This window comes from Hippoglossus stenolepis, chromosome 23 (genome assembly GCF_022539355.2).
Source record: "Hippoglossus stenolepis isolate QCI-W04-F060 chromosome 23, HSTE1.2, whole genome shotgun sequence".
Classification (NCBI taxonomy): Eukaryota; Metazoa; Chordata; class Actinopteri; order Pleuronectiformes; family Pleuronectidae; genus Hippoglossus; species Hippoglossus stenolepis.
In genome coordinates this window covers 2049874-2063134 of record NC_061505.1, presented here as the reverse complement: position 1 = coordinate 2063134, position 13261 = coordinate 2049874, and the positions used below count along the sequence as shown (strand labels likewise).

The 13261-nt window shown below is 42.5% G+C and overlaps 2 protein-coding genes and 1 long non-coding RNA gene across 3 annotated transcripts; all 3 read left to right on the top strand.

Annotated features, from left to right (window-relative positions):
- The first annotated feature begins 2893 nt into the window (after positions 1 to 2893).
- On the top strand, positions 2894 to 6201 carry LOC118102590 (chymotrypsinogen A). The gene is made up of 6 exons (XM_047338908.1): positions 2894 to 3037; positions 3763 to 3780; positions 3887 to 4049; positions 4283 to 4545; positions 4682 to 4824; positions 5275 to 6201. Exons 1-6 carry the CDS (start codon positions 2980 to 2982, stop codon positions 5689 to 5691), a joined length of 1062 nt encoding a protein of 353 aa, XP_047194864.1. The 5' UTR covers positions 2894 to 2979; the 3' UTR covers positions 5692 to 6201.
- A 1096-nt stretch (positions 6202 to 7297) lies between these two features.
- On the top strand, positions 7298 to 10568 carry LOC118102589 (chymotrypsinogen A). Its single transcript, XM_035148883.2, has 6 exons — positions 7298 to 7441; positions 8168 to 8185; positions 8292 to 8454; positions 8630 to 8892; positions 9032 to 9171; positions 9622 to 10568. The coding sequence occupies exons 1-6, from the start codon at positions 7384 to 7386 to the stop codon at positions 10063 to 10065; spliced, it is 1086 nt and encodes a 361-aa protein (XP_035004774.2). The 5' UTR covers positions 7298 to 7383; the 3' UTR covers positions 10066 to 10568.
- Positions 10569 to 11685: 1117 nt separating this feature from the next.
- On the top strand, positions 11686 to 12768 carry LOC118102588. The gene is made up of 3 exons (XR_007032407.1): positions 11686 to 11802; positions 12527 to 12544; positions 12650 to 12768. It is a non-coding gene; the product is annotated as an uncharacterized LOC118102588 (long non-coding RNA).
- Positions 12769 to 13261: the final 493 nt, after the last annotated feature.

Here is a 13261-nt window from a genome sequence, read left to right as displayed (position 1 = left end):
AGCAGGATCTTCAACGTTTTTCAGGCCAAGGACCCCAAACTGATGGAGAGATGGAGCAGGGACCCCCTACTATATATATATTGTATAAAATTGTGTTTTATATTAAACTGGGCCTAGTGCCATGTATAAACATAGCTACCCTGTTATTGTGCATTCAATACTAAGCTATTCAAATAATACACACGTTCATATATTCATGTTTTTATATTAAACATGTGCAAGGTACAGGGTGGCCGTGCAACTGCCATTCATAAACATACATCTTGCATACAACACTGAGCTATTAAAATAATTCACAGATTCCTGTTTTTATTTTAAACATACATGTAGAAGGGACAGTGAATCCTCAAGCCATCTGTGGATGGCACACATACTCCAGCATTAGTGAGATGTCTGACCCTGATGAGTAGCACACAACTTATCTAACCTTGGACGGATGGAGGTTGTCAGGCAGAGGGTCACATCAGCCTCAGGCTGCAGTCTTGACCTGGATTTGTTTTTCAGGTAGGTGGGTGAGGAAAATACACTTTCGCAAAGATATGTTGTTGCAAAGGGATGACTGAAAGATAACGTCTTCTGCCTCCATTTATCTGTGTCCTACAATATGTTGGATTCATGTTCATGTTTATTTAAAGACATTTAAATTTGTGGAAAAAATCGTCTAATCAACCAAAAATTTCGAGACCGCCCGCAGTCTCTCCGTGAATCAAGTAGGGCGGGACCCCTGTTGAAGACCTCTGCTCTAGAGTGTGAGCTGCAGTTCTCTCCTCTGGCTCAACTCAGAGTCAAACTGAGGGTCACACATATGTGTGAAGGGAAAATGTTTTATTAAAGGCTGAAGTGCTCCTCCCTGGAAGTAAAAATAAATAAATCGACCCGCTGGTTAGTGGACGACCCCCTCTACCCCACTGCCATGCGAGGATGAAATGCATAATAAATTGTGAAGGACTGGTGCCCTGCCCCTTTAAGTCCCCCGCTCAGCCTCCAATGAGCGTGGTTGGAGTTACGATCCTTCGAGACCGAGCACGTGAGTAATGATTGTGTTTTACAAGACCTGGGCCTAAAAGAATGAGTAAAAATACTGAAGGAGTTTTGGGATCTGGTATTTGGGGAACCAAAGTTCGGCCTACATGTGCAGTCAAAAGCCTGAAGCCGCATGCCCCTTTGTTCTGGAGAAAACCAGAGCCTCCAGAACTCAGTCTCCTAGGGGCCTCAATGTCACACAGAGGTGTGAAAACCTACCAGGGACACAAGTTTCAACTCCTATTGGTCACTCTGGGCCCCATGACCTGTGAGGTCACCGGGCCAATATAAGGCCAGGTCTCCCCCTTTCTTCACTCTCTTTCCCTTCATCGTCGAGGGGAGAAGCCTGGCTTCTCCAGCTCACATCTTCTCTTTCCATCCAACTCTTCGAGAGGAGCACACCGCTCCTTCCACGAATCCTCTCAGAGGAGACGGGCGGCGGTCCAGCTCACTCTTTCAACTCAAATCAACTTCATCGAGGAGAGTTGCAGCTTCCAGCTCATCTCACCAAGGAAACCTCCTCGCAATCCAAGCTCTACCAACCTTTAAGCAGCGACGCGATGTCCTGCAGGAGAACTTCAAACAGCAACTGAGCTGGACAGCCCAACAGAACCACGAAGGCAGGAGCCACAAACCAGCAAGACGACTTCACAGAACTTCGAACAAACCAGCAACCTTTTTCCCCTTTCCACGGACGGGTAACACAACTGGGCTTAATAATTATACTAGGCTAAGCAAAGACTGTTTATTCGATTCCTTGTGATGTTTATAAGTTTGATTTGTGTTGCTGTGATATTTTGGTTACAAGTTATTTGAAAGTTAATGTTAGTTATGCTCTTCAGTCTTTCCTTGCATGCATCTAGTAACTTTCTCTAATTTGGCACCAACACACCGACACACGCATATCGCAGCACCTAATTATCTCTGACCCCCGCCACATGTCGTAAACACTCCAAAGGGGGGAGGGTGTTACCTTCGATGTGGCCAGCCGCCATTTTGGAAGCACACAGACACACAGACACACACACGCATACTCGCATACACATCTTTATATATTAAGTACACCGTTAGTAATTTGTGTTTTTTATACTTTATGATATTCATAATAAATGTTTTTCTTTCACAAATGTTTTTTCATTAATGTTGCATAAGTGAATTTTGCCAACCTCTACACTGTCAAGAACTCTATATCCTTCAACTTAGCTAACTATCTATGTGGTAATTTGGGTTATAGTTATTAATTTAATTGTTAATCAGAGTTCCAAATTTGTAGTTAGTACTTTTATGAGACTTAATCAATAAATTGATTATCTTTTCCCTTCCTTTGAAGGGTGGTGCCCCGAGGTAACTTTAATCAATTAAAGTTATGATTTAATATTAATATTTTTTATATTAATATTCAATATTTTATTTTTATAACCAAATGTATTGAATGCCAAAAGGCACACCATTTTATGGTATCACGTTTAATGCATTATTGCACAACAGGAGTTTGAATGAAACTTGGTTGAACATGGGCCAAAAGGAATCTGTTCAAATTTGACTCGTATACGGACAAACACAGAGATCCTGGAATTTGGTTCCACTTTACGGGATTCTGACAGATTTCCCTGGGAATTTAGAGGAATCATATCTGTGAGCTTGACTGAATCTAAGGGAAGGAAGCGTTGAGGCACCGACTCAGATTAAGACTTGTGGAAGAATGCCACTTCCCTCCTCTCTGACTGGCAGCTGTCCATGCACCTAATGAGTCACCCAGGCTGAGGGCATCAAGACAAACACGTTTGTCCTGATGCATGTTCTAGTTCGGAGATCACAGGTCTCAAACTGTTCCGTGCAGCGGTCAGATAAAAGAACAAGTGATGTTTTGATGGAAGGTCTGACACTGTGGGAGGAGCTGGACATCAGGAGTGAATTACTTAACGCTGAGGACAGAGTGAAGGAGACACAGTAAACATGGCTCTCCAACAGTTTGTGTGTGTCTTAACCGTGACAATCCTTCTCCTGTGCACAGGTAAGACAGATGTTTATTATTATTCGGTTCGTATCAATAATGAAGTTCGGAAAGAAAGTTTCTATTGTAACAAAAATTGTTCCAAGGTTTGAAAATCGTCCTGATTTGGTGAAATTGACCAAATCGAGGCCCTTAAATTTAAATTGCAAATATTTTATCAAAAACGATAGTGACTGATAAAAGACAGAAACCAACTGTTTGTTTGATGTTCAGCCAACAATTTAGATTCCTGGATTTAGCACAATTTCAATTCTGAATTTTCCGAGGCCAGCTTTTATTTTGGTATTTATTTAATTTCTTTGAAGAGGTGTTTGATTTGAATGAAAAGGGAAACATCAGTAAATTACAGAACTGAATAATTGGCTGTGTCCCGTTCCTTTGACCTTCACAGGTAGAAAAGCAACGTCTGTTTTATGTGGCGAGATCAGTCCAGTTAATTTCAATTACAATATTTAATATTATTCAGATTACTGAATGAATTTGAATCTTGTCTTGGTTGTAGATTTTGTCTGAGATAGAAAGTTTGTGGGACATTTAAATGACTCTTTAAGTTTTAAAAGCTTAAAGCATAGATTTCTCCCCACAATAAAGAAAGCTACGCCGAAGGTTTACCACTGTAGCTTAAATATTGAACCTCCTATTGGTTGGTGCTGAAAAGTGCCAGTCATCCTGTGCCACACCCTGAACACCACTTTCATGCATTCTCCTCTCTGTTTTAATTTCAGGATGTCAATCAGCGTTTAGTAAGTGCAACTTTACAAACTCTTCCAAGTTTAAAAGCTGTTTTAAGTCACATATAGAACATTTTCTGTGCATATTATTTCATGTTTAATTTTCGTCTCATGTCAGCCTGCGGCCTGGCTCCCGCCAACACCAGGATCGTGGGCGGTCAAACCGCGTCTCCAGGAGATTGGCCCTGGCAGGTTTCTTTGGTCTTTTTCGGAAATCACAGGTGTGGGGGGGCACTGATTAACAACCAGTGGGTGATGACAGCTGCACACTGCGTGTCATGGTAAGTATTTAGAAACAAATCTCGTGACGCCTTCTCCCGACTAATTATACTGCGCTCTCTCTCTCTCTCTCTCTCTCTCTTTCTCTCTCTCTCTCAACAAGTCCAGACCCACTTCCTGGATCAGTGGAATCATCGCAAAAATTGTTATGAGTTCTTTCTTGCTCCGTGTCTTTCCACCAAGTTTCATGACATTAGACAATTTAAATTGATTTTATTCTCATTTTGTCTTCAAGGTCAGGAAGTAACGTAACGGTTTACCTGGGCCGCTTTAACCAGTCAGGTTCAAACCCCAATGAAGTGTCACGGACGATCGCTCAGGTCAAGTGCCATCCATCATACAACAGCTGGACCTACGAGAACGACATATGTCTCCTGAAGCTGTCGTCACCTGTGAACTTTACCACCTACATACAACCTGTTTGTTTGGCCGGGGCAAACAGCACCATCCACTCTGGGCTTATCACCTGGGTCGCTGGTTGGGGCACCACTCGCCCTTGTGAGCTCACACATTACACAAACCAAAGAGAAACGTTGCAGGCGGCTTTTCAATCTGTTAATATGTCAAATCACATCTTTTGCTTTAGTTTTGTTTCACACATAAATTTGAAGCTGTTGTTTGAAATCTCTCCAATTAGGGTCGAGCTTATCCAACACCCTGCAGGAGGCTAATCTGACAATAGTGGGAAACAAAGAGTGTCAGTGCAACAACAGATTTCTCATCACAGACAAGATGATCTGCGCTGGGGTCCGGGCGGGCGGAATTGACTCATGTCAGGTGACCACCACTTTTTGTTGCACAGTATTTGCTATGTGATGCTTTGTTTACTGACAGGAGAGAAAAACGTCCTCACGAAGAGGTGAGAGAAATCCAGGTAAGACACAGATTGTCACGAGGCAGATTTTGTATCTCAGCTTTGTTGCAAATAAATGAGGAAAATGGAGGTGAGCATGTTTTTCTCTCCTTGAAACAATTGTAAAGACCATTTGGTGTTGTTTGCCTTATAGTCCAGCAGGGGGCACATTACAATTCACTATCAGCTTGACCTATTGCTTGTAAGACACACGTTTCATAGCACTAACTGTATATAAAGATGGACGACATTACTGTTCCCCCATAAGTGAAGCCAAAGCGTCTCAATCACCACCTGGTCAACTTTAATGAGTTATCCCAGAGGCAGCACTGACAGAAAGTGTCTCAACAACTGTATTTGATTTCCTTCCACAGGGAGACGGAGGGGGCGCCCTGGTGAGAAAGGTTGGTTCAGGCTGGACCGCGGTTGGAATCGTGAGTTTTGGTAACGGCTGCGCTAAGCCCAACACCCCGGCGATCTACACCCGCGTGTCCCAGTACATGGGATGGATCAGCAACATCACCGGCAGTAACGAACCAGGCTTTGTTAACGTTCCCTCCACCGGAGTCGACAAAGACGCAAACTTTACCTGTTCAACCTCAGCACCACCTTACCCTTACACCCGCCCCTCAACCATGCCCGTAAACTGGACCCACCCTTTCACCACCAACCATCCCACAACCGACGATAAGAGCGTTTTTGCCGGTGGTGAAAATCTGATCCACTTCACTCACTTCACCTCACTCTGGGTTCTTGCTCTACCGCTCTATGTACTGGTCGGTCATGCATAACATGGAAATGTGACACTACTGCACGTGTCGCTAATCTTATTGGCTGCCAGAGTTAATGCATTACTACACTGTGTGATGTCATTTCGTGACTTCATAATGACGTCATTCCTAACATATGATGGTGATGAAATTATACAAGCTTTAGGTTAGAGTGCTGCAGACCCACCTTTGAAAATTTATTTTCCAACTCCTCTTCTTTGTGACTGTCACTGATCATATGGAGAATCATCTTCTGATCAATATAAGCTTTGGATTGTCTCTATATAACTTGCAGAGATATTTTGTTAAAGGGATTTTTTTTTTCAGACGATATATTTGTTCATCTTTGTCTGATCAGCTCCAAGAGTTAATCAAGAAATACTGTGTTTGGTAAAAATCTGTCCGTGTGTTGATGAGTTATTTATGCTGATGCTGATTCGCAGGGTAAATAAACTGAAACTGTTCTCATGGAACGTGAAGTCATGTTAATCACAAACTGTTTGACTTGGAATAAAATGGACGTTGATTGGTCGAACCTGTGTTGTTGTTGGGACAGGGAGCGTACAAAGGCTTTTATGCTGAAAAACCCTTCATCTTAATACATGGCTGACGCAAAGCTGCGGGTTGTTAAACTAAAAGACTTTCACAATAATAGTTTTGCTGTTATTGCAAAGGAAAAAACATGAAAGTGAAGAAGCTAAATAGAATTCAGACAAAATGTCCGCTGTCCAAAAGGCTTACGAGCTGAAAGATGGTGAAACGAGCAAAGACTTGGTGCTAAATGAGGATTTTTTTATACACAAGAACGATGATTTAAACTAAAACAAACACAATTCAATACCTAATTTTTTCTAAACACTTGCATCACAGTGTAAAGACGCCTGGTCATTTCTAGAAGGAAACGCTGCCCCCTAGGGATCATAGCACAGCTGTGAAATAGGCTGAACGCACTTTGTGCTCTAGAGTGTGAGCTGCAGTTCTCTCCTCTGGCTCAACTCAGAGTCAAACTGAGGGTCACACATGTGAGTGAAGGGAACATTTTTTATTAAAGGCTGAAGTGGTCCTCCCTGGAAGTAAAAATAAATAAATAAATCGACCCGCTGGTTAGTGGACAACCCGCTCTACCCCACTGCCATGCGAGGATGAAATACATATTAAATTGTGAGGGACTGGCGCCCTGCACCTTTAAGTCCCCCGCTCAGCCTCCAATGATCGTGGTTGGAGGTACGATCCTTCGAGACCGAGCACCTAAGTAATGACTGTGTTTTACAAGACCTGGGCCGAAGGGAATGAGTAAAAATACTGAAGGAACTTGAATGAAACTTGGTTGAACATGGGCCAAAAGGAATCTGTTCAAATTTGACTCGTATACGGACAAACACAGAGATCCTGGAATTTGGTTCCACTTTACGGGATTCTGACAGATTTCCCTGGGAATTTAGAGGAATCATATCTGTGAGCTTGACTGAATCTAAGGGAAGGAAGCGTTGAGGCACCGACTAAGACTTGTGGAGGAATTCCATGCATCAGGACAAACACGTTTGTCCTGATGCATGTTCTAGGTCGGAGAACACAGGTCTCAAACTGTTACGTGCAGCAGTCGGATAAAAGAACAAGTGATGTTTTGATGGAAGGTCTGACACTGTGGGAGGAGCTGGACATCAGGAGTGAATTACTTAACGCTGAGGACAGAGTGAAGGAGACACAGTAAACATGGCTCTCCAACAGTTTGTGTGTGTCTTAACCGTGACAATCCTTCTCCTGTGCACAGGTAAGACAGATGTGTATTATTATTCGGTTCGTATCAATAATGAAGTTCGGAAAGAAAGTTTCTAATGGAACAAAAATTGTTCCAAGGTTTGAAAATCGTCCTGATTTGGTGAAATTGACCGAATCGCGGCCCTTAAATTTAAATTGCAAATATTTTATCAAAAAACGATAGTGACTGATAAAAGACAGAAACCAACTGTTTGTTCGATGTTCAGCCAACAATTTAGATTCCTGGATTTAGCACAATTTCAATTCTGAATTGTCCGAGGCCAGCTTTTATTTTGGTATTTATTTAATTTCTTTGAAGAGGTGTTTGATTTGAATGAAAAGGGAAACATCAGTAAATTACAGAACTGAATAATTGGCTGTGTCCCGTTCTTTTGACCTTCACAGGTAGAAAAGCAACGTCTGTTTTATGTGGCGAGATCAGTCCAGTTAATTTCAATTACAATATTTAATACTATTCAGATTACTGAATGAATTTGGATCTTGTCTTGGTTGTAGATTTTGTCTGAGATAGAAAGTTTGTGGGACATTTAAATGACTCTTTAAGTTTTAAAAGCTTAAAGCATAGATTTCTCCCCACAATAAAGAAAGCTACACCGAAGGTTTACCACTGTGGTTTAAATATTGAACCTCCTATTGGTTGGTGCTGAAAAGTGCCAGTCATCCTGTGCCACACCCTGAACACCACTTTCATGCATTCTCCTCTCTGTTTTAATTTCAGGATGTCAATCAGCGTTTAGTAAGTGCAACTTTACAAACTCTTCCAAGTTTAAAAGCTGTTTTAAGTCACATATAGAACATTTTCTATGCATATTATTTCATGTTTAATTTTCGTCTCATGTCAGCGTGCGGCCGGGCTCCCGCCAACACCAGGATCGTGGGCGGTCAAACCGCGTCTCCAGGAGATTGGCCCTGGCAGGTTTCTTTGGTCTCGAACAGAAATCACAGGTGTGGGGGGGCACTGATTAACAACCAGTGGGTGATGACAGCTGCACACTGCGTATCAGGGTAAGTATTTAGAAACAAATCTCTCTCTCTCTCTCTCTACAAGTCCAGACGCAGTTCCTGGATCAGTGGAATCATCGCAAAAATTGTTATGAGTTCTTTCTTGCTCCGTGTCTTTCCACCAAGTTTCATGACATTAGACAATTTAAAATTATTTTATTCTCATTTTGTCTTCAAGGTCAGGAAGTAACATAACAGTTTACCTGGGCCGCTTTAACCAGTCAGGTTCAAACCCCAATGAAGTGTCACGGACAATCGCTCAGGTCAAGTGCCATCCATCATACAACAGCTGGGCCAACGAGAACGACATATGTCTCCTGAAGCTGTCGTCACCTGTGAACTTTACCATCTACATACAACCTGTTTGTTTGGCCGGGGCAAACAGCACCATCCACTCTGGGCTTATCACCTGGGTCGCTGGTTGGGGCACCACTCGCCCTTGTGAGCTCACACATTACACAAACCAAAGAGAAACGTTGCAGGCGGCTTTTCAATCTGTTAATATGTCAAATTACATCTTTTGCTTTAGTTTTGTTTCACACATAAATTTGAAGCTGTTGTTTGAAATCTCTCCAATTAGGGTCGAGCCCATCCAACACCCTGCAGGAGGCTAATCTGACAATAGTGGGAAACAAAGAGTGTCAATGCCAAAGCAAATTTCTCATCACAGACAAGATGATCTGCGCTGGGGTCCGGGCGGGCGGAATTGGCTCATGTCAGGTGACCACCACTTTTTGTTGCACAGTATTTGCTATGTGATGCTTTGTTTACTGACAGGAGAGAAAAACGTCCTCACGAAGAGGTGAGAGAAATCCAGGTAAGACACAGATTGTCACGAGGCAGATTTTGTCTCTCAGCTTTGTTGCAAATAAATGAGGAAAATGGAGGTGAGCATGTTTTTCTCTCCTTGAAACAATTGTAAAGACCATTTGGTGTTGTTTGCCTTATAGTCCAGAAGGGGCCACATTACAATTCACTATCAGCTTGACCTATTGCTTGTAAGACACACGTTTCCTAGCACTAACTGTATATAAAGATGGACGACATGACTGTTCCCCCATAAGTGAAGCCAAAGCGTCTCAATCACCACCTGGTCAACTTTAATGAGTTATCCCCGAGGCAGCACTGACAGAAACTGTCTCAACAACTATCGTCGGTTTCTTTCCACAGGGAGACTCAGGGGGCGCCCTGGTGAGAAAGGTTGGTTCAGGCTGGACCGCGGTTGGAATCGTGAGTTTTGGTGACGGCTGCGCTAAGCCCAACACCCCGGGGATCTACACCCGTGTGTCCGAGTACATGGGATGGATCAGCAACATCACCGGCAGTGACGAACCAGGCTTTGTTAACGTTCCCTCCACCGGAGTCGACAAAGACGCAAACTTTACCTGTTCAACCTCAGCACCACCGACCGCTCCCTCTACCCAAACCGTCTTCACCAATCACACCCGCCCCTCAACCACGCCCGTAAACTGGACCCACCCTTTCACCACCAACCATCCCACAACCGACGATAAGAGCGTTTTTGGCGGTGGTGAAAATCTGATCCACTTCACTCACTTCACCTCACTCTGGGTTCTTGCTCTACCGCTCTATGTACTGGTCGGTCATGCATAACATGGAAATGTGACACTACTGCACGTGTCGCTAATCTTATTGGCTGCCAGAGTTAATGCATTACTACACTGTGTGATGTCATTTCGTGACTTCATAATGACGTCATTCCTAACATATGATGGTGATGAAATTATACAAGCTTTAGGTTAGAGTGCTGCAGACCCACCTTTGAAAATTTATTTTCCAACTCCTCTTCTTTGTGACTGTCACTGATCACCTGATCATCTGATCAATATAAGCTTTGGATTGTCTCTATATAACTTGCAGAGATATTTTGTTAAAGGGATTTTTTTTTTCAGACGATATATTTGTTCATCTTTGTCTGATCAGCTCCAAGAGTTAATCAAGAAATATTGTGTTTGGTAAAAATCTGTCCGTGTGTTGATGAGTTATTTATGCTGATGCTGATTCGCAGGGTAAATAAACTGAAACTGTTCTCATGGAACGTGAAGTCATGTTAATCACAAACTGTTTGACTTGGAATAAAATGGACGTTGATTGGTCGAACCTGTGTTGTTGTTGGGACAGGGAGCGTACAAAGGCTTTTATGCTGAAAAACCCTTCATCTTAATACATGGCTGACGCAAAGCTGTGGGTTGTTAAACTAAAAGACTTTCACAATAATAGTTTTGCTGTTATTGCAAAGGAAAAACATGAAAGTGAAGAAGCTAAATAGAATTCAGACAAAATGTCCGCTGTCCAAAAGGCTTACGAGCTGAAAGATGGTGAAACGAGCAAAGACTTGGTGCTAAATGAGGATTTTTTAATACACAAGAACGATGATTTAAACTAAAACAATAAAACAAACACAATTCAATACCTAATTTTTTCTAAACACTTGCATCACAGTGTAAAGACGCCTGGTCATTTCTAGAAGGAAACGCTGCCCCCTAGGGATCATAGCACAGCTGCGAAATAGGCTGAACGCACTTTGTGCTCTAGAGTGTGAGCTGCAGTTCTCTCCTCTGGCTCAACTCAGAGTCAAACTGAGGGTCACACATGTGAGTGAAGGGAACATTTTTATTAAAGGCTGAAGTGCTCCTCCTGGAAGTAAAAATAAATAAATAAATCGACCCGCTGGTTAGTGGACAACCCGCTCTACCCCACTGCCATGCGAGGATGAAATACATATTAAATTGTGAGGGACTGGCGCCTGCACCTTTAAGTCCCCGCTCAGCCTCCAATGAGCGTGGTTGGAGGTACGATCCTTCGAGACCGAGCACCTAAGTAATGACTGTGTTTTACAAGACCTGGGCGAAGGGAATGAGTAAAAATACTGAAGGAACTTGAATGAAACTTGGTTGAACATGGGCCAAAAGGAATCTGTTCAAATTTGACTCGTGGACAAACACAGAGATCCTGGAATTTGGTTCCACTTTACGGGATTCTGACAGATTTCCTAGAATTTAGAGAATCATATCTGTGAAACTTGACTGAATCTAGGGAAGGCGTTGAGGCTTTTGACTCAGATTAAGATTTGTGGAGGAATGCCACTTCCCTCCTCTCTGACTGGCAGCTGTCCATGCACCTAATGAGTCACCCAGGCTGAGGCATCAAGACAAACACGTTTGTCCTGATGCATATTTTAGGTTGGAGATGCCAGGTGTGACACTGTGGGGAGCTGGACATCAGGGTGAATTACTTAACGCTGAGGACAGAGTGAAGGAGACACAATAAACATGGCTCTCCAACAGTTTGTGTGTGTCTTAACCGTGACAATCCTTCTCCTGTGCACAGGTAAGACAGATGTGTATTATTATTCGGTTCGTATCAATAATGAAGTTCGGAAAGAAAGTTTCTAATGGAACAAAAATTGTTCCAAAGGTTTGAAAATCGTCCTGATTTGGTGAAATTGACGAATGTCGCGGCCCTTAAATTTAAATTGCAAATATTTTATCAAAAACGATAGTGACTGATAAAAGACAGAAACCAACTGTTTGTTCGATGTTCAGCCAACAATTTAGATTCCTGGATTTAGCACAATTTCAATTCTGAATTGTCCGAGGCCAGCTTTTTATTTTGGTATTTATTTAATTTCTTGAAAGAGGTGTTTGATTTGAATGAAAAGGAAACATCAGTAAATTACAAGAACTGAATAATTGGCTGTGTCGTTCTTTCCAGCCTTCACAGGTAGAAAAGCAACGTCTGTTTTATGTGGCGAGATCAATTGATTAATTTCAATTACAATATTTAATACTATTCAGATTACTGAATGAATTTGGATCTTGTCTTGGTTGTAGATTTTGTCTGAGATGAAAGTTTGTGGGACATTTAAATGACTCTTTAAGTTTTAAAAGCAAGCATAGATTTCTCCCACAATAAAAAGAAAGCTACACGAAGGTTTACACCACTGTGGTTTAAATATTGAACCTCCTATTGGTTGGTGCTGAAAAGTGCCAGTCATCCTGTACCACACCCTGAACACCACTTTCATGCATTCTCCTCTCTGTTTTAATTTCAGGATGTCAATCAGCGTTTAGTAAAGTGCAACTTTACAAACTCTTCAGAGTTTAAAAGCTGTTTTAAGTCACATATGGACATTTCTAGCCATATTATTTCATGTTTAATTTTCGTCTCATGTCAGCGTGCGGCCTGGCTCCCGCCAACACCAGGATCGTGGGCGGTCAAACCGCGTCTCAGGAGATTGGCCCTGGCAGGTTTTCTTTGGTCTCGAACAGAAATCACAGGTGTGAGGGCACTGATTAACAACCAGTGGGTGATGACAGCTGCACACTGCGTATCAGGGGTAAGTATTTAGAAACAAATCTCTCTCTCTCTCTCTCTCTCTACAAGTCAGACGCAGTTCCTGGATCCAGTGGAATCATACTTAAAAATTGTTATGAGTTCTTTCTTGCTCAAGTGTCTTTCCACCAAGAAGTTTCATGACATTAGACAATTTTAAAATTATTTTATTCTCATTTTGTCTTCAAGGTCAGGGAAGTAACATAACAGTTTACCTGGGCAGCTTTAACCAGTCAGGTTCAAACCCCAATGAAGTGTCACGGACAATCGCTCCAGGTCAAATTACCATCATCATACAACAGCTGGGCCAACGAGAGCGACATATGTCTCCTGAAGCTGTCGTCACCTGCTGAACTTTACCATCTACCACAACCTGTTTGTTTGGCAGGCAAACAGCACCATCACTCTGGGCTTATCACCTGGGTCGCTGGTTGGGGCAACACTCGCCCTTTTG